At 45.3% G+C, this 21,661-nt stretch overlaps 1 protein-coding gene across 2 annotated transcripts in view; it reads right to left on the bottom strand.

Annotated features, from left to right (window-relative positions):
* Positions 1-21,661, bottom strand: part of MAVS (mitochondrial antiviral signaling protein) — an 88,953-nt gene that overhangs the window by 40,249 nt on the left and 27,043 nt on the right. For both annotated transcript variants that reach the window (XM_088448935.1, XM_088448936.1), the window contains one exon: positions 16,670-17,070. In XM_088448935.1, coding sequence (XP_088305061.1) covers positions 16,670-17,070 — 401 coding nt within the window. The remainder of the gene's footprint in view (positions 1-16,669; positions 17,071-21,661) is intronic.

Raw genomic sequence — 21,661 nt, 5'->3', positions numbered from 1 at the left:
ATATCTGTGCGCTCCTGAGTCTGTATATTGGAGACTGTGCTGATTAATGTGATATGAGACACCTGTATATCTGTGTGCTCCTGAGTCTGTATATGGGACACTGCGTTGAGTAATGGGATATGTGACACCTGTGTATCTGTGTGCTCCTGAGTCTGTATATGGGAGACTGTGCTGAGTAATGTGATATTTGATAACTGTATATCTGTGTGCTCCTGAGTCTGTATATGGGAGACTGTGCTCAGCAATGTGATATGTGACACCTGTATATCTGTGTGCCCCTGAGTCTGCATATGGGAGACTGCGCTGATCAATGTGATATGTGATACCTGTATATCTGTGTGCTCCTGAGTCTGTATATGGGAGACTGCGCTGAGTAATGTGATATGTGACACCTGTATATCTGTGTGCTCCTGATTCTGTATATGGGAGACTGCGCTGAGTAATGTGATATGTGACACCTGTATATCTGTGTGCTCCTGAGTCTGTATATGGGAGACTGCGCTGAGTAATGCGATATGTGACACCTGTATATCTGTGTGCTCCTGAGTATGTATATGGGAGACTGCGCTGAGTAATGCGATATGTGACACCTGTATATCTGTGCGCTCCTGAATCTGTATATGGGAGACTGTGCTGAGTAATGTGATATGTGACACCTGTATATCTGTGCGCTCCTGTGTCTGTATATTGGAGACTGCGCTGAGTAATGTGATATGTGACACCTGTATATCTGTGTGCTCCTGAGTCTGTATATGGGAGGTTGTGCTGAGTAATGTGATATGTGACACCTGTATAACTGTGTGCTCCTGACTCTGTATATGGGAGACAGCGCTGAGTAATGTGATATTTGATACCTGTATATCTGTGTGCTCCTGAGTCTGTATATGGGAGGTTGTGCTGAGTAATGTGATATGTGACACCTGTATAACTGTGTGCTCCGGAGTCTGTATATTGGAGACTGTGCTGATTAATGTGATATGAGACACCTGTATATCTGTGTGCTCCTGAGTCTGTATATGGGACACTGCGTTGAGTAATGGGATATGTGACACCTGTGTATCTGTGTGCTCCTGAGTCTGTATATGGGAGACTGTGCTGAGTAATGTGATATTTGATAACTGTATATCTGTGTGCTCCTGAGTCTGTATATGGGAGACTGTGCTCAGCAATGTGATATGTGACACCTGTATATCTGTGTGCCCCTGAGTCTGTATATGGGAGACTGCGCTGATCAATGTGATATGTGATACCTGTATATCTGTGTGCTCCTGAGTCTGTATATGGGAGACTGCGCTGAGTAATGTGATATGTGACACCTGTATATCTGTGTGCTCCTGAGTCTGTATATGGGAGACTGCGCTGAGTAATGCGATATGTGACACCTGTATATCTGTGCGCTCCTGACTCTGTATATGGGAGACTGCGCTGAGTAATGTGATATGTGACACCTGTATATCTGTGCGCTCCTGAGTCTGTATATTGGAGACTGTGCTGATTAATGTGATATGAGACACCTGTATATCTGTGTGCTCCTGAGTCTGTATATGGGACACTGCGTTGAGTAATGGGATATGTGACACCTGTGTATCTGTGTGCTCCTGAGTCTGTATATGGGAGACTGCGCTGAGTAATGTGATATGTGACACCTGTATATCTGTGTGCTCCTGAGTCTGTATATGGGAGACTGTGCTGAGTAATGTGATATTTGATAACTGTATATCTGTGTGCTCCTGTCTGTATATGGGAGACTGCGCTGAGTAATGTGATATGTGACACCTGTATATCTGTGTGCTCCTGATTCTGTATATGGGAGACTGCGCTGAGTAATGTGATATGTGACACCTGTATATCTGTGTGCTCCTGAGTCTGTATATGGGAGGTTGTGCTGAGTAATGTGATATGTGACACCTGTATAACTGTGTGCTCCTGACTCTGTATATGGGAGACAGCGCTGAGTAATGTGATATTTGATACCTGTATATCTGTGTGCTCCTGAGTCTGTATATGGGAGGTTGTGCTGAGTAATGTGATATGTGACACCTGTATAACTGTGTGCTCCTGAGTCTGTATATGGGAGACTGTGCTGAGTAATGTGATATGTGACACCTGTATATCTGTGTGCTCCTGAGTGTGTATATGGGAGACTGTGCTGATTAATGTGATATGTGACACCTGATTATCTGTGTGCTCCTGAGTCTGTATATGGGAGACTGTGCTGAGTAATGTGATATGTGACACTTGTATATCTGTGTGCTCCGGAGTCTGTATATTGGAGACTGTGCTGATTAATGTGATATGAGACACCTGTATATCTGTGTGCTCCTGAGTCTGTATATGGGACACTGCGTTGAGTAATGGGATATGTGACACCTGTGTATCTGTGTGCTCCTGAGTCTGTATATGGGAGACTGTGCTGAGTAATGTGATATTTGATAACTGTATATCTGTGTGCTCCTGAGTCTGTATATGGGAGACTGTGCTCAGCAATGTGATATGTGACACCTGTATATCTGTGTGCCCCTGAGTCTGTATATGGGAGACTGCGCTGATCAATGTGATATGTGATACCTGTATATCTGTGTGCTCCTGAGTCTGTATATGGGAGACTGCGCTGAGTAATGTGATATGTGATACCTGTATATCTGTGTGCTCCTGAGTCTGTATATGGGAGACTGCGCTGAGTAATGTGATATGTGACACCTTTATATATCTGTGTGCTCCTGATTCTGTATATGGGAGACTGCGCTGAGTAATGTGATATGTGACACCTGTATATCTGTGTGCTCCTGAGTCTGTATATGGGAGACTGCGCTGAGTAATGCGATATGTGACACCTGTATATCTGTGTGCTCCTGAGTCTGTATATGGGAGACTGCGCTGAGTAATGCGATATGTGACACCTGTATATCTGTGCGCTCCTGACTCTGTATATGGGAGACTGCGCTGAGTAATGTGATATGTGACACCTGTATATCTGTGCGCTCCTGAGTCTGTATATTGGAGACTGCGCTGAGTAATGTGATATGTGACACCTGTATATCTGTGCGCTCGTGAGTCTGTATATGGGAGACTGCGCTGAGTAATGTGATATGTGACACCTGTATATCTGTGTGCTCCTGACTCTGTATATGGGAGACTGCGTTGAGTAATGTGATATGTGACACCTGTATATCTGTGTGCTCCCGACTCTGTATATGGGAGACTGTGCTGAGTAATGTGATATTTGACACCTGTATACCTGTGTGCTCCTGAGTCTGTATATGGGAGATTGTGCTGAGTAATGTGATATGTGACACCTCTATATCTGTGTGCTCCTGAGTCTGTATATGGGAGACTGTGCTGAGTAATGTGATATGTGACACCTGTACACCTGTGTGCTCCTGAGTCTGTATATGCGAGACTGCGCTTAGTAATGTGATATGTGACACCTGTATATCTGTGTGCTCCTGAGTCTGTATATGGTAGACTGCGCTGAGTAATGTGATATGTGACACCTGTATATCTGTGTGCTCCTGAGTCTGTATATGGGAGACTGCGTTGAGTAATGGGATATGTAACACCTGTATATCTGTGTGCTCCTGAGTCTGTATATGGTAGACTGTGCTGAGTAATGTGATATTTGATACCTGTATATCTGTGTGCCCCTGAGTCTGTATATGGGAGACTGCGCTGAGTAATGTGATGTGTGACACCTGTATATCTGTGTGCTCCTGAGTCTGTATATGGGAGACTGCGCTGAGTAATGTGATGTGTGACACCTGTTTATCTGTGTGCTCCTGAGTCTGTATATGGGAGACTGTGCTGAGTAATGTGATATGTGACACCTGTACACCTGTGTGCTCCTGAGTCTGTATATGGGAGACTGTGCTGATTAATGTGATATGTGACACCTGATTATCTGTGTGCTCCTGACTCTGTATATGGGAGACTGTGCTGAGTAATGTGATATGTGACACCTGTATATCTGTGTGCTCCTGAGTCTGTATATGGGAGACTGCGCTGAGTAATGTGATATGTGACACTTGTATATCTGTGTGCTACTGAGTCTGTATATGGTAGACTGCGCTGAGTAATGTGATTTATGACACCTGTATATCTGTGTGCTCCTGAGTCTGTATATGGGAGACTATGCTGAATAATGTGATATGTGACACCTGTATATCTGTGTGCTCCTGAGTCTGTATATGGGAGACTATGCTGAGTAATGTGATATGTGACACCTGTATATCTGTGTGCTCCTGAGTCTGTATATGGGAGACTGCACTGAATAATGTGATATGTGACACCTGTATATCTGTGTGCTCCTGAGTCTGTTTATGGGAGACTGCGCTGAGTAATGTCATATGTGACACCTGTATATCTGTGTGCTCCTGAGTCTGTATATGGGAGACTGCGCTGAGTAATGTGATATGTGACACCTGTATATCTGTGTGCTCCTGAGTCTGTATATGGGAGACTGTGCTGAGTAATGTGATATGTGACCCCTGTATATCTGTGTGCTCCTGTGTCTGTATATGGGGGACTGTGCTGATTAATGTGATATGTGACACCTGATTATTTGTGTGCTCCTGAGTCTGTATATGGGAGACTGCGTTGAGTAATGGGATATGTGACACCTGTATATCTGTGTGCTCCTGAGTCTGTATATGGGAGACTGTGCTCAGCAATGTGATATTTGATACCTGTATATCTGTGTGCCCCTGAGTCTGTATATGGGAGACTGCGCTGAGTAATGTGATGTGTGACACCTGTATATCTGTGTGCTCCTGAGTCTGTATATGGGAGACTGCACTGAGTAATGTGATGTGTGACACCTGTTTATCTGTGTGCTCCTGAATCTGTATATGGGAGGTTGTGCTGAGTAATGTGATATGTGACACCTGTATATCTGTGTGCTCCTGAGTCTGTATATGGGAGACTGTGCTGATTAATGTGATATGTGACACCTGATTATCTGTGTGCTCCTGAGTCTGTATATGGGAGACTGTGCTGAGTAATGTGATATGTGACACCTGTATATCTGTGTGCTCCTGAGTCTGTATATGGGAGACTGTGCTGATTAATGTGATATGTGACACCTGTATATCTGTGTGCTCCTGAGTCTGCATATGGGAGACTGCGCTGAGTAATGTGATATGTGACACCTGTATATCCGTGTGCTCCTGAGTCTGTATATGGGAGACTGCGCTGAGTAATGTGATATGTGACACTTGTATATCTGTGTGCTCCTGAGTCTGTGTATGGTAGACTGCGCTGAGTAATGTGATTTGTGACACCTGTATATCTGTGTGCTCCTGAGTCTGTATATGGGAGACAATGCTGAATATTGTGATATGTGACACCTGTATATCTGTGTGCTCCTGAGTCTGTATATGGGAGACTATGCTGAATAATGTGATATGTGACACCTGTATATCTGTGTGCTCCTGAGTCTGTATATGGGAGACTGCGCTGAATAATGTGATATGTGACACCTGTATATCTGTGTGCTCCTGAGTCTGTTTATGGGAGACTGCGCTGAGTAATGTGATATGTGGCACCTGTATATCTGTGTGCTCCAGAGTCTGTATATGGGAGACTGTGCTGAGTAATGTGATATGTGACCCCTGTATATCTGTGTGCTCCTGAGTCTGTATATGGGAGAATGCAGAGTAATATGATATGTGATGTGACACCTGTATATCTGTGTGCTCCTGAGTCTGTATATGGGAGGTTGTGCTGAGTAATGTGATATGTGACACCTGTATAACTGTGTGCTCCTGACTCTGTATATGGGAGACTGCGCTGAGTAATGTGATATTTGATACCTGTGTATCTGTGTGCTCCTGAGTCTGTATATGGGAGGTTGTGCTGAGTAATGTGATATGTGACATCTGTATATCTGTGTGCTCCTGAGTCTGTATATGGGAGACTATGCTGAGTAATGTGATATGTGACACCTGTATATCTGTGTGCTCCTGAGTCTGTATATGGGAGACTGTGCTGATTAATGTGATATGTGACACCTGATTATCTGTGTGCTCCTGAGTCTGTATATGGGAGACTGTGCTGAGTAATGTGATATGTGACACTTGTATATCTGTGTGCTCCTGAGTCTGTATATGGGAGACAGTGCTGATTAATGTGATATGTGACACCTGTATATCTGTGTGCTCCTGAGTCTGTATATGGGAGACTGTGCTCAGCAATGTGATATGTGACACCTGTATATCTGTGTGCCCCTGAGTCTGTATATGGGAGACTGCGCTGATCAATGTGATATGTGATACCTGTATATCTGTGTGCTCCTGAGTCTGTATATGGGAGACTGCGCTGAGTAATGTGATATGTGACACCTGTATATCTGTGTGCTCCTGATTCTGTATATGGGAGACTGCGCTGAGTAATGTGATATGTGACACCTGTATATCTGTGTGCTCCTGAGTCTGTATATGGGAGACTGCGCTGAGTAATGCGATATGTGACACCTGTATATCTGTGTGCTCCTGAGTCTGTATATGGGAGACTGCGCTGAGTAATGCGATATGTGACACCTGTATATCTGTGCGCTCCTGACTCTGTATATGGGAGACTGCGCTGAGTAATGTGATATGTGACACCTGTATATCTGTGCGCTCCTGAGTCTGTATATTGGAGACTGTGCTGATTAATGTGATATGAGACACCTGTATATCTGTGTGCTCCTGAGTCTGTATATGGGACACTGCGTTGAGTAATGGGATATGTGACACCTGTGTATCTGTGTGCTCCTGAGTATGTATATGGGAGACTGTGCTGAGTAATGTGATATTTGATAACTGTATATCTGTGTGCTCCTGAGTCTGTATATGGGAGACTGTGCTCAGCAATGTGATATGTGATACCTGTATATCTGTGTGCTCCTGAGTCTGTATATGGGAGACTGCGCTGAGTAATGTGATATGTGACACCTGTATATCTGTGTGCTCCTGATTCTGTATATGGGAGACTGCGCTGAGTAATGTGATATGTGACACCTGTATATCTGTGTGCTCCTGAGTCTGTATATGGGAGACTGCGCTGAGTAATGCGATATGTGACACCTGTATATCTGTGTGCTCCTGAGTCTGTATATGGGAGACTGCGCTGAGTAATGCGATATGTGACACCTGTATATCTGTGCGCTCCTGACTCTGTATATGGGAGACTGCGCTGAGTAATGTGATATGTGACACCTGTATATCTGTGCGCTCCTGAGTCTGTATATTGGAGACTGCGCTGAGTAATGTGATATGTGACACCTGTATATCTGTGCGCTCGTGAGTCTGTATATGGGAGACTGCGCTGAGTAATGTGATATGTGACACCTGTATATCTGTGTGCTCCTGACTCTGTATATGGGAGACTGCGTTGAGTAATGTGATATGTGACACCTGTATATCTGTGTGCTCCTGACTCTGTATATGGCAGACTGTGCTGAGTAATGTGATATTTGACACCTGTATACCTGTGTGCTCCTGAGTCTGTATATGGGAGATTGTGCTGAGTAATGTGATATGTGACACCTCTATATCTGTGTTCTCCTGAGTCTGTATATGGGAGACTGTGCTGAGTAATGTGATATGTGACACCTGTACACCTGTGTGCTCCTGAGTCTGTATATGCGAGACTGCGCTTAGTAATGTGATATGTGACACCTGTATATCTGTGTGCTCCTGAGTCTGTATATGGTAGACTGCGCTGAATAATGTGATATGTGACACCTGTATATCTGTGTGCTCCTGAGTCTGTATATGGGAGACTGCGTTGAGTAATGGGATATGTAACACCTGTATATCTGTGTGCTCCTGAGTCTGTATATGGGAGACTGTGCTGAGTAATGTGATATTTGATACCTGTATATCTGTGTGCCCCTGAGTCTGTATATGGGAGACTGCGCTGAGTAATGTGATGTGTGACACCTGTATATCTGTGTGCTCCTGAGTCTGTATATGGGAGACTGCGCTGAGTAATGTGATGTGTGACACCTGTTTATCTGTGTGCTCCTGAGTCTGTATATGGGAGACTGTGCTGAGTAATGTGATATGTGACACCTGTACACCTGTGTGCTCCTGAGTCTGTATATGGGAGACTGTGCTGATTAATGTGATATGTGACACCTGATTATCTGTGTGCTCCTGACTCTGTATATGGGAGACTGTGCTGAGTAATGTGATTTATGACACCTGTATATCTGTGTGCTCCTGAGTCTGTATATGGGAGACTATGCTGAGTAATGTGATATGTGACACCTGTATATCTGTGTGCTCCTGAGTCTGTATATGGGAGACTGCGCTGAATAATGTGATATGTGACACCTGTATATCTGTGTGCTCCTGAGTCTGTTTATGGGAGACTGCGCTGAGTAATGTCATATGTGACACCTGTATATCTGTGTGCTCCTGAGTCTGTATATGGGAGACTATGCTGAGTAATGTGATATGTGACCCCTGTATATCTGTGTGCTCCTGAGTCTGTATATGGGAGACTGTGCTGATTAATGTGATATGTGACACCTGATTATTTTTGTGCTCCTGAGTCTGTATATGGGAGACTGCGTTGAGTAATGGGATATGTGACACCTGTATATCTGTGTGCTCCTGAGTCTGTATATGGGAGACTGTGCTCAGCAATGTGATATTTGATACCTGTATATCTGTGTGCCCCTGAGTCTGTATATGGGAGACTGCGCTGAGAAATGTGATGTGTGACACCTGTATATCTGTGTGCTCCAGAGTCTGTATATGGGAGACTGCACTGAGTAATGTGATGTGTGACACCTGTTTATCTGTGTGCTCCTGAATCTGTATATGGGAGGTTGTGCTGAGTAATGTGATATGTGACACCTGTATATCTGTGTGCTCCTGAGTCTGTATATGGGAGACTGTGCTGATTAATGTGATATGTGACACCTGATTATCTGTGTGCTCCTGAGTTTGTATATGGGAGACTGTGCTGAGTAATGTGATATGTGACACCTGTATATCTGTGTGCTCCTGAGTCTGCATATGGGAGACTGCGCTGAGTAATGTGATATGTGACACCTGTATATCCGTGTGCTCCTGAGTCTGTATATGGGAGACTGCGCTGAGTAATGTGATATGTGACACTTGTATATCTGTGTGCTCCTGAGTCTGTGTATGGTAGACTGCGCTGAGTAATGTGATTTGTGACACCTGTATATCTGTGTGCTCCTGAGTCTGTATATGGGAGACAATGCTGAGTATTGTGATATGTGACACCTGTATATCTGTGTGCTCCTGAGTCTGTATATGGGAGACTATGCTGAATAATGTGATATGTGACATCTGTATATCTGTGTGCTCCTGAGTCTGTATATGGTAGACTGCGCTGAATAATGTGATATGTGACATCTGTATATCTGTGTGCTCCTGAGTCTGTTTATGGGAGACTGCGCTGAGTAATGTGATATGTGGCACCTGTATATCTGTGTGCTCCAGAGTCTGTATATGGGAGACTGTGCTGAGTAATGTGATATGTGACCCCTGTATATCTGTGTGCTCCTGAGTCTGTATATGGGAGAATGCAGAGTAATATGATATGTGATGTGACACCTGTATATCTGTGTGCTCCTGAGTCTGTATATGGGAGGTTGTGCTGAGTAATGTGATATGTGACACCTGTATAACTGTGTGCTCCTGACTCTGTATATGGGAGACTGCGCTGAGTAATGTGATATTTGATACCTGTGTATCTGTGTGCTCCTGAGTCTGTATATGGGAGACTGTGCTGATTAATGTGATATGTGACACCTGATTATCTGTGTGCTCCTGAGTCTGTATATGGGAGACTGTGCTGAGTAATGTGATATGTGACACTTGTATATCTGTGTGCTCCTGAGTCTGTATATGGGAGACAGTGCTGATTAATGTGATATGTGACACCTGTATATCTGTGTGCTCCTGAGTCTGCATATGGGAGACTGCGCTGAGTAATGGGATATGTGACACCTGTATATCTGTGTGCTCCTGAGTCTATTTATGGGAGACTGCGCTGAGTAATGGGATATGTGACACCTGTATATCTGTGTGCTCCTGAGTCTGTATATGGGAGACTGCGCTGAGTAATGTGATATGTGACACCTGTATATCTGTGTGCTCCTGAGTCTGTATATGGGAGACTGTGCTGAGTAATGTGATATGTGACACCTGTATATCTGTGTGCTCCTGAGTCTGCATATGGGAGACTGTGCTGAGTAATGTGATATGTGACACCTGTATATCTGTGTGCTCCTGAGTCTGCATATGGGAGACTGCGCTGAGTAATGTGATATGTGACACCTGTATATCTGTGTGCTCCTGAGTCTGTATATGGGAGACTGCGCTGAGTAATGCGATATGTGACACCTGTATATCTGTGTGCTCCTGAGTCTGCATATGGGAGACTGCGCTGAGTAATGTGATGTGTGACACCTGTATATCTGTGTGCTCCTGAGTCTGTATATGGGAGACTGCGCTGAGTAATGTGATATGTGACACCTGTATATCTGTGCGCTCCTGAGTCTGTATATGGGAGACTGCGCTGAGTAATGTGATATGTGACACCTGTATATCTGTGTGCTCCTGACTCTGTATATGGTAGACTGCGCTGAGTAATGTGATATTTGATACCTGTATATCTGTGTGCTCCTGAGTCTGTATATGGGAGACTGTGCTGAGTAATGTGATATGTGACACCTGTATATCTGTGTGCTCCTGACTCTGTATATGGTAGACTGCGCTGAGTAATGTGATATGTGACACCTGTTTATCTGTGTGCTCCTGACTCTGTATATGGAAGACTGTGCTGAGCAATGTGATATGTGACACCTCTATATCTGTGTGCTCCTGTGTCTGTATATGGGAGACTGTGCTGAGTAATGTGATATGTGACACCTGTAAATCTGTGTGCTCCTGAGTCTGTATATGGGAGACTGCTCTTAGTAATGTGATATGTGACACCTGTATATCTGTGTGCTCCTGAGTCTGTATATGGTAGACTGCGCTGAGTAATGTGATATTTGATACCTGTATATCTGTGTGCTCCTGAGTCTGTATATGGGAGACTGCGTTGAGTAATTGGATATGTGACACCTTTTTTACTTGTGTTCTCCTGAGTCTGTATATCGGAGACTGTGCTGAGTAATGTGATATTTGATACCTGTATATCTGTGTGCCCCTGAGTCTGTATATGGGAGACTGCGCTGAGTAATGTGATGTGTGACACCTGTATATCTGTGTGCTCCTGAGTCTGTATATGGGAGACTGCGCTGAGTAATGTGATATGTGACACCTGTATACTCCTGAGTCTGTATATGGGAGACTATGCTGAGTAATGTGATATGTGACACTTGTATATCTGTGTGCTCCTGTGTCAGTATATGGGAGACTGCGCTGAGTAATGTGATATGTGACACCTGTATATCTGCGTGCTCCTGAGTCTGCATATGGGAGACTGCGCTGAGTAATGTGATATTTGACACCTGTATATCTGCGTGCTCCTGAGTCTGCATATGGGAGACTGTGCTGAGTAATGTGATATTTGACACCTGTATATCTGTGTGCTCCTGAGTCTGTATATGGGAGACTGCGCTGAGTAATGTGATATGTGACACCTGATTATCTGTGTGGTCCTGAGTCTGTATATGGGAGACTGTGCTGAGTAATGTGATATGTGACACCTGATTATCTGTGTGGTCCTGAGTCTGTATATGGGAGACTGTGCTGATTAATGTGATATGTGACACCTGATTATCTGTGTGGTCCTGAGTCTGTATATGGGAGACTGTGCTGAGTAATGTGATATGTGACACCTGTATATCTGTGTGCTCCTGAGTCTGTATATGGGAGACTGTGCTGAGTAATGTGATATGTGACCCCTGTATATCTGTGTGCTCCTGAGTCTGTATATGGGAGAATGCAGAGTAATATGATATGTGATGTGACACCTGTAAATCTGTGTGCTCCTGAGTCTGTATATGGGAGACTGCTCTTAGTAATGTGATATGTGACACCTGTATATCTGTGTGCTCCTGAGTCTGTATATGGTAGACTGCGCTGAGTAATGTGATATTTGATACCTGTATATCTGTGTGCTCCTGAGTCTGTATATGGGAGACTGCGTTGAGTAATTGGATATGTGACACCTTTTTTACTTGTGTTCTCCTGAGTCTGTATATCGGAGACTGTGCTGAGTAATGTGATATTTGATACCTGTATATCTGTGTGCCCCTGAGTCTGTATATGGGAGACTGCGCTGAGTAATGTGATGTGTGACACCTGTATATCTGTGTGCTCCTGAGTCTGTATATGGGAGACTGCGCTGAGTAATGTGATATGTGACACCTGTATACTCCTGAGTCTGTATATGGGAGACTGTGCTGAGTAATGTGATATGTGACACTTGTATATCTGTGTGCTCCTGAGTCTGCATATGGGAGACTGCGCTGAGTAATGTGATATGTGACACCTGTATATCTGCGTGCTCCTGAGTCTGCATATGGGAGACTGCGCTGAGTAATGTGATATTTGACACCTGTATATCTGCGTGCTCCTGAGTCTGCATATGGGAGACTGTGCTGAGTAATGTGATATTTGACACCTGTATATCTGTGTGCTCCTGAGTCTGTATATGGGAGACTGCGCTGAGTAATGTGATATGTGACACCTGATTATCTGTGTGGTCCTGAGTCTGTATATGGGAGACTGTGCTGAGTAATGTGATATGTGACACCTGATTATCTGTGTGGTCCTGAGTCTGTATATGGGAGACTGTGCTGATTAATGTGATATGTGACACCTGATTATCTGTGTGGTCCTGAGTCTGTATATGGGAGACTGTGCTGAGTAATGTGATATGTGACACCTGTATATCTGTGTGCTCCTGAGTCTGTATATGGGAGACTGTGCTGATTAATGTGATATGTGACACCTGTATATCTGTGTGCTCCTGAGTCTGCATATGGGAGACTGCGCTGAGTAATGTGATATGTGACACCTGTATATCTGTGTGCTCCTGAGTCTGTATATGGGAGACTGTGCTGAGTAATGTGATATGTGACACCTGTATATCTGTGTGCTGACTATGCTGAATAATGTGATATGTGACACCTGTATATCTGTGTGCTCCTGAGTCTGTATATGGGAGACTGTGCTGAATAATGTGATATGTGACACCTGTATATCTGTGTGCTCCTGAGTCTGTTTATGGGAGACTGCGCTAAGTAATGTGATATGTGACACCTGTATATCTGTGTGCTCCTGAGTCTGCATATGGGAGACTGCGCTGAGTAATGTGATATGTGACACCTGTATATCTGTGTGCTCCTGAGTCTGTATATGGGAGACTGTGCTGAGTAATGTGATATGTGACCCCTGTATATCTGTGTGCTCCTGAGTCTGTATATGGGAGAATGCAGAGTAATATGATATGTGATGTGACACCTGTATATCTGTGTGCTCCTGAGTCTGTATATGGGAGGATGTGCTGAGTAATGTGATATGTGACACCTGTATAACTGTGTGCTCCTGAGTCTGTATATGGGAGACTGTGCTGAGTAATGTGATATGTGACACCTGTATATCTGTGTGCTCCTGACTCTGTATATGGGAGACTGCGCTGAGTAATGTGATATGTGACACCTGTATATCTGCGTGCTCCTGAGTCTGCATATGGGAGACTGCGCTGAGTAATGTGATATGTGACACCTGTATATCTGTGTGCTCCTGAGTCTGTATATGGGAGACTGCGCTGAGTAATGTGATATGTGACACCTGTATATCTGTGTGCTCCTGAGTCTGTATATGGGAGACTGTGCTGAGTAATGTGATATGTGACACCTGTATATCTGTGTGCTCCTGAGTCTGTATATGGTAGACTGCGCTGAGTAATGTGACACCTGTATATCTGTGTGCTCCTGAGTCTGTATATGGTAGACTGCGCTGAGTAATGTGATTTGTGACACCTGTATATCTGTGTGCTCCTGAGTCTGTATATGGGAGACTATGCTGAATAATGTGATATGTGACACCTGTATATCTGTGTGCTCCTGAGTCTGTATATGGGAGACTATGCTGAATAATGTGATATGTGACACCTGTACATCTGTGTGCTCCTGAGTCTGTATATGGGAGACTGTGCTGAATAATGTGATATGTGACACCTGTACATCTGTGTGCTCCTGAGTCTGTTTATGGGAGACTGCGCTGAGTAATGTGATATGTGACACCTGTATATCTGTGTGCTCCTGAGTCTGTATATGGGAGACTGTGCTGAGTAATGTGATATATGACACCTGTATATCTGTGTGCTCCTGAGTCTGTATATGGGAGACTGTGCTGAGTAATGTGATATGTGACCCCTGTATATCTGTGTGCTCCTGAGTCTGTATATGAAGCACAACGGAACTTGGAATGAAAGTAGCACTTCTTATACAGATTCAGAGACTTAGTCACACACAGATATACAAGTGTATATATTTATATATAAATATCAAATGAATCAGCACAGATTGAGAAATTCACTTGCTCTGGGGCTCACTACAAACGGAGCGGCTGTCGATGTTGATCGACAGCTTGCTCCGTTTTGTAGGAGGGGAGGGGGGGTGGCTGGTCAAATGGAGGCGTTCCTGAAGGAACGCCTGTTGTTTGAGTGCGGCCCTACTGACATCACCAGTGATGTCAGTAGTGAGCTTCCGGCTCTATTAGAGCAGGAAGCACACTGGGGCTTTGTGGCAGACAAGACCCTACCACAAGGGTCTCATCGCAAGCCCGATGGTCGTGACCATCACGACCATCACCTGGCCGTTCGCAAAAGCTGTGGGTGGTTACCCACAGCTTAGCGAGCGGCCCGGAGGCCGGCTTAAAAAAAAAAAGCGTCCGCCCTCATTCAGAGCAAGCGCTCGCTTTTTGCGAGCGGCTCTGAATGAGGTCCACTGCTCGATATCGGGAAACCGAGGTCGAGATTTTTGGTTTTGACCGACATATCGGATAATTGAACGAATGCTTTTGTGGATGTTTTCTAACCGTTTTATCGGTGAAAAGCTGAAACGATCGTTCATATACACTGTACAATAAATTAGGATGATCACCCGATTATTGGCAAAATTGGCCCAATAATTGTATAGTGAGGTGACTAGCTTTAGCAAAGCTCTAATTACAGTATACATACACAGCACAGTAAGTAATTTTCCAGGTTCTAAAGGATGTAAAAATCGCAAACATTGGGCCTGATTCAGCAAGGATCGCAACTGCGATTCCGCACGCAGTCGATTGTTGTGTTCTGCGCATGCATCGCAGTGCGCGTAGATATCACTGCGATCGGACTGCGATCACATTGTCTACGCAGACCCATCGCAGAGTGATTGACAGGAAGTGACCGTTGGGGGGGTGGTCGGGGAAACGCAGGCGTGTCAGTGCGTTTGAACGCTGTTACAGGGGCGTGCATAAATTAGCCACTGCTTTGCCATACGCACCTTGGGCTTTCACTGCGTGCGATGAGGTTAGCAATTTCTGAGTAAGGTCAGAGCTAGTGCAAGTGTGCGTGAGGCTCCGATTGTACTCGATGTTACCGATGGTTTCGCGGACTTGCTAAGTATCACGGATGTGCGAGTAAGGTAAAGTGGGCGTCCTTATGTGACGACATTGCGATAGCAATCATTAGCATATTTTCTAAAGTGAGACTACGTGCATAAACGCATTTACGATCGCAAAAGCGATCCATACTGAATCAGGCCCATTGTTCCTAAAATGAGACCAATGCCTCTTAGTAATCCGATCAGAATCGATCATGTCATTATCACCCACTATGGAAATGCGGGTGGGATATCATCACAATCAGTCTGTGGAAGAGATGTATCAAACCTTGGAGAGAGATAAAGTACCAACCAATCAGCTCCTAACTGTCATTTTTCAAACACAGCCTGTAACATGAGTCACTAGCTAATAGGTTGTTACTTTACCCCTCTCCACTTTAACAGTAGTTAGATGTAAGAGGATGAGAAGTGAGCATTGGCTTTGGGGGTGAAAAGGGCATTGGTGACGTTGGTGAGGGCAGTTTCTGTGGAGTGAAGAGGACACGAATCAGACAGAAGAGAGTGGGAGGAGAAGAATGTGGCGAGTCGGATATAGACAGTCCTCTCTAGGAGCTTGGAGACGTAAGGGAGTACAGTGATAGGGCTCTAGGTAGAGAGGGAGTTGGGGTCAAGTGAGTTTTTCTTAATAAAGGGGGAGACTGCTTGAAGGAGGAGAGGAGATTGCCGGACGAGGGGGACAGGCTGAAGAGATGGGCAAGGTGGGAGTAGGGTGTAGGATTGACGATGGGATGGAATGGTGTCCATGGGGAAGGGATAGGAGATGGATGGATGGAGAGAGCAGGGGATAGGCTCACTGTCAGGATGGGATAGATTTAGAATAACTTTTTGGGCACTGGGCTATCCCCGTACGAGCGCTGTCTGCCTGTACACTGCTGGCACTAATAGTCACAGAGTGATACATAGAGACGTTACTGTGCTTAGTATCTCACCGCTCCGTATACAGACTGCTCCCTGCGCCAGAAATGCTTTTTCAAAAGTAGGCAAGCATGCGCAGGGCCAAATCTCGCACGAAACGCGACGCGCATTAGCTTAGTCCTCAGCCCCAGACAATGTATATTGTAATGAGCGCAAACAGCATACCTCATTTACAGGCTTATCACCATCCTCAAGGGGAGCAGCCTGATCAGGGCTTGTCTCAGGTATTGGTATCCTAGAGGCTTTGCCTTCTGACGTCTTCCAGTTCAGTGGAGCGGCTGGGGAGTCACTGAGGGGAACTCTGCCTGGAGATGGAGGAAAGTACAGCTGAGGTGCGGCTGGTGACTCCTCCTTGTTTGGCGATGGATGGCTCTGTGCTGTCTCTGGCTCGCTCTGGCTCTGACTGATCCTCGGAGAAGTCCCCGGCTGTGGGTTTGGGGGTTTCGGATATAACTGAGCTGGGAGACTGAGGTTACGCTGTTCATCGTCTGGCTGGTAGGGGGGTGGTGGTGATTGAATGGAACGGGTTGCGGAGGGAGGAAGAGATTGAGGAGAAGAATGGGTCCCTGAAAAGAGAGAGATACTTTGTGATTGTTAAGTAACTTGACCAATGTTCAGTCTACTCTACTGCCCTTCTAAATGCTGTAAGGTAAAGCTTTATTAGTGAAGGATCTCAGCGCCTACCAACCACCTGCTGATAATCTCTATGCACACCTGCAGCAGAATACTAAGAGGTGTCGCCAACCTCACAAAAAGCAAATAAAGAAACAAATTCTGCGCTGGAGTGCAAGTTTCAATTAGTATTTAATCCATATGTATTAAAACATCATAAATGTCACACCTTATACAATTATAGCATTCAATATCTGCGTAATATCTAGGATGAATAAGATTGGATCATTACTCTATTAAATCGAGTCATGATCCATCACTGACATACAAATAACACAATTTAAATGAAATTATAAATCAAAAGCAAAATAGACTGGATTGAATTGCGGTACGCGAATACAGCTTCTCCCGCTTGTCATCTCTAACCAGCAGAGGTCAGGCCGGACTTGTTATCAAGCTACCCTGGTCTGCTTTAGGGGGTCGCCCCTTAATAGCCGTAGAGGTTAGATACTACTATTTTTACCTGGATACGTTTGCTCATTAGAGCTTATACCTGGAGGCATTATATTGACTGGTCATTTTTCCAGGCACTTATGAGGAAATCCTGAAAACAGGACTTTTAATGAATTGTTTGTTACCAAATGGTGCTTTTAGATTACAGGCCCTGATTCAGAGCCGGACGCTCTGACAGAGCGCTCGCTCTGAATCAGGGCCGTCCCTCTGTTTTTTTTGAGCGGCCTCCTCGCCGCTCGCATCGCTGTGGGTGACCACCCACAGCTATAGCGAGTGGCCAAAAAGATGGTCGCGATGGTCAAGACCATCGTGACCATCGGGCTTGCGACAAGACCCTTGTGGTAGGGTCTCGTTGCCGCAAGCCCTGGAGTGCTTTCGGCTCTATCAGAGCCAAAAGCACTCCCACTGACATCACTTGTGATGTCAGTGGGGCCGGCCCCAGACGGTAGGCGTTCCCATGGGAACGCCTCAGTCTGGGCAGCCACGCCCCCGGTACGCCCACCAAAGGGGGCGTGCTGTCACTCACCATCAGCACGCTCCCTTTGTAGCGAGACCCAGAGCGACGGCTTGGCCATCGCTATCCAGGCTCGCGCATGCGCACGACGGAGCCGGCTCCCTCGTGCCCATGCGCACTGGGCCAGCATCGACCCGCTTGCGAGCGCTCAGTGCTCGCGAGCGGGTCTGAATCAGGCCCACACTACCTAGGCAAAAGGAACACTTAATTGCCTAAATTGCTATTAAGTCTACACACATGCTCGACGCCACTTATTAATGTATTGATCTATAATTTCATTTAAATTGTGATATTTGTATGTCAGTTATGGATCATGACTTAATTTAATAGAGTAATGATCCAATCTTATTCATCCTAGATATTACGCAGACATTGAATGCTATAATTGTATAAGGTGTGACATTTATGATGTTTTAATACGTAAGGTAAAGCTTTGACAATAGAAAATTTAACCTAAAAGTCAACCGAAAAGCAATTAAATAACGGCCTGACAGGACAGGACAGTAGAGACGTGTGGCGCAGATTCGGGTTAATCCAAGTCCAAGAATTATATATCCGTGTTGAGCCTCAGATTGATTCAGAATTGCTCCATACTCTTTGGGTCTGAGGCAAATCCTTATGTTCACACGATCGGATCTCAGGCCCCAGGAGATTTGGTCGCCACCGGTTGAGACCTCTAACTTTACTAGAGATTTAAAGGTCTATTGTCATGCCCCAAAACCTGTCATGCCTTATCAGCGCTATTTGTGGCTACCGGAGTTCAGGCTTGATAAATGTGACGGTGCGAATGCCCCCATCCAGTGTACAAGTTGCAGAGGTTGTGCGAGTGGAGGGACAGCGACATCTGGAAGTGCTCCGCTCTGGCCTCTACTGAGCATGCTCAGTTCCAGCAAAGGCTCAGTGAGGTCCTCAATGTGGCCACAGAGGGTAAGGCGGCAGAGCCAATTATGTCTTTCAATTTATTAGGGGAGGTATGAGGGCCAACAACAGGTAAACTGTAATGGGGATGTACAACTAAGTCATAAAAGATAGAGGGCCTGTTATTGGCCTGTTATTGGCATCGCTACAGCATCTTAGGACGTAGCAGCCGTGCGATTATATGCTAATGCCGCAGGAAGCGCCTGGAGAAAAAAAGACGCCCCCTGCTGGCATCGCAGAACCAAGGTCTGCATCCGAAGACGCAGCATCGGATCACCATCGCGACCATGGTCGCAGCCATCCTCCATCTGATTACTCTGCCGGAGCTGCTTAGCCAGGGCCAGGAAATCTGCGTCAGAAGACACAGGGCCTGATTCAGAGCCGGACGCTATTTGCGGTCGTTCGTTCAACAAAAAGGGGTGGCTATTCAAATGAACCATTCGCTCTTTGCAGTCTGTTGACGCCTCTATGTCTGAACGAGCGAACAAAACTTGCGGTTGTAATTTTGAAAAATACGCCCCCTGGCCGCTCGCATCATACGTCATATCCGCTATTTATTAGATTAATCGAGTACATCGGACGGCGTATGAACTGCTCGCTATTCTTGGGGTTGGTTTTTGCTACCACAATTTTGCGAGCAGTTCTGACTATAAAATAACCCAGTGACGTGGTCAATGACGCTGCTGTATTAATTATGCACACCCATAAAACGCCCGTTTTGACCTTTAAGCACGCCTGCGTTCTGATCTCCACTCCCCGTTTTCAAGCACCTTCCCCTGTTACCACCCACATACGCCTCCTCCTGGCACTCAAATTATCAGGCATACGCTATTTTGCGAGCACATGAAATTCGACCGCACTAACTGGTTCGCGCATGCGTATAACGAACCGTACGCATGCGCAGTTGGGCAAACATCGCTCGGAACAAACGAGCGGCCGCTTACGAGCGGCTCTGAATCAGGCCCAGAGACCCCCGGCCTCCACACATCTACAAAACGGCGGACACACATCCCCCCATCTCCACCACTTGCCCGCCCCCAAACAGCTTAAGGGGCGCTGTGAGCGACGACCCAGGACCCGTTCTGCACAGTTCCCCTGCCATTAGACTTGGAAGCCAATCGGCAGGTTTGTATTAAAGTCTGAATCAGGACCAGAATGCTGAAAAAAGATGTTTAAAACGTATTTTATAATAGAAAACAATACATAAAATAATGCGCTCTCTACAATATCTTATATAGGAATATTACACGTTACCAAGGAGATCTGCGGCAGTTGCATTCATTAAGATGGCGCTGATGACCAGCTATTTCAGTGTGGGGCTGGAGAGATCCGCCCACACAGGGAATAAAAGCCAGGTGTGAGCACACCTAATGGCTGCTGTAGTGCTGAGTAAAGGTGCATACACACAACGATTTTTTGAACGATTATTGATAACAATATCGTTTATCATTCAATCGTTGATAAAATCGTTCACTTTCTGAGTTAATACGATGAACGATTATCGTTCATGCGCATTCATGTTTGTAGTTTGTAGCTTGTAGTTTGTAGTTCAGTCAGACTGACCAATTGAACAATTTTCAGTAAGGGAATATGCAAAAATCGTTTTAAAAAATCTGACAGATAATCTGACAGAAAATCGTTCATAAAATCGTTGGTAACAAAATCGTTGTGTGTGTATGCAGCTTAAGGGGTATATTTCCTAAAGTGCGGGTTTTTAGAAGTGGAGTTGTTGCTTCTAGCATCCAATCAGATTTTAGCTATTATCTTCTAGAAGGTGCTAGATAAATGATAAGCAGAATCTGATTGGTTGCTATGGCAACATCTCCACTTGTAAAAACCCGCACTTTAGCAAATATACCCCTAAGTGTGGAAGACTCTGCAGTCAGGACAGGCTATGGCCTGTGTATCCTGCCCAAAAGGGGTTGGGAATTCCAGTGAGCCTATACCTGTAGGAGACAGGGAAGGACAGCAAGACTGAGCTGTGTTTTGAGTAGCTGTGGCAGCCAAGCTGGAGCCTGTGATAGACCTGCAGAGAAGCAGGCAGAGACTTTATGTGATGCAGACTAGCTGCCCAAGGTTAGTAAGGAGTGAAGAAGTGACTCGGTGCCCTGAATGGGTGGCTAGCCGTTTGTTATTTTTCCTTTTATGCTGACAGTAAAGCACTTTTCATTTATTTACCTGGAAAGCTACAAGTGCAAGGCCAGATTAAGGCTTGAGGTGGCCCAGGGGCAACTAAGTTGTGGGGGCCCCTACCAATAAAATTTCCAGCCAATTGCATGCGAAGACCATCGGGATGCATCGCATCCTGAATGCGATGTGTCATGCATCCCTCCATTTGAGTGGTGAGTGAGAGAGAAGCAGAGAGAGAGGTAGAGAGAGAGAGGCAGAGGGAAAGAGAAAGGGAGTGAAAGAGGGAGAGAGAATTCAGACAATGTCACAGGGATTTACGAAAAATCCCTTGCAGGGACAGAGCTTGCGATAAAGCTCTGTCCCTGCAAATCCCCACCGCAGCCTTATCACTGTATTTTTTCAGAAAAAATACAGTGGCAAGGTACTGTGCATGTGGCGACCGACCCCCCACGACTGCCCCTTTCTTTTAC

Source organism: Taudactylus pleione, unplaced genomic scaffold (genome assembly GCF_031769625.1).
Source record: "Taudactylus pleione unplaced genomic scaffold, aTauple2 ptg000472l, whole genome shotgun sequence".
NCBI lineage: Eukaryota > Metazoa > Chordata > Amphibia > Anura > Myobatrachidae > Taudactylus > Taudactylus pleione.
The sequence above is the reverse complement of the archived record's forward strand: the minus strand, read 5'-3'. Positions and strand labels throughout refer to the sequence as shown.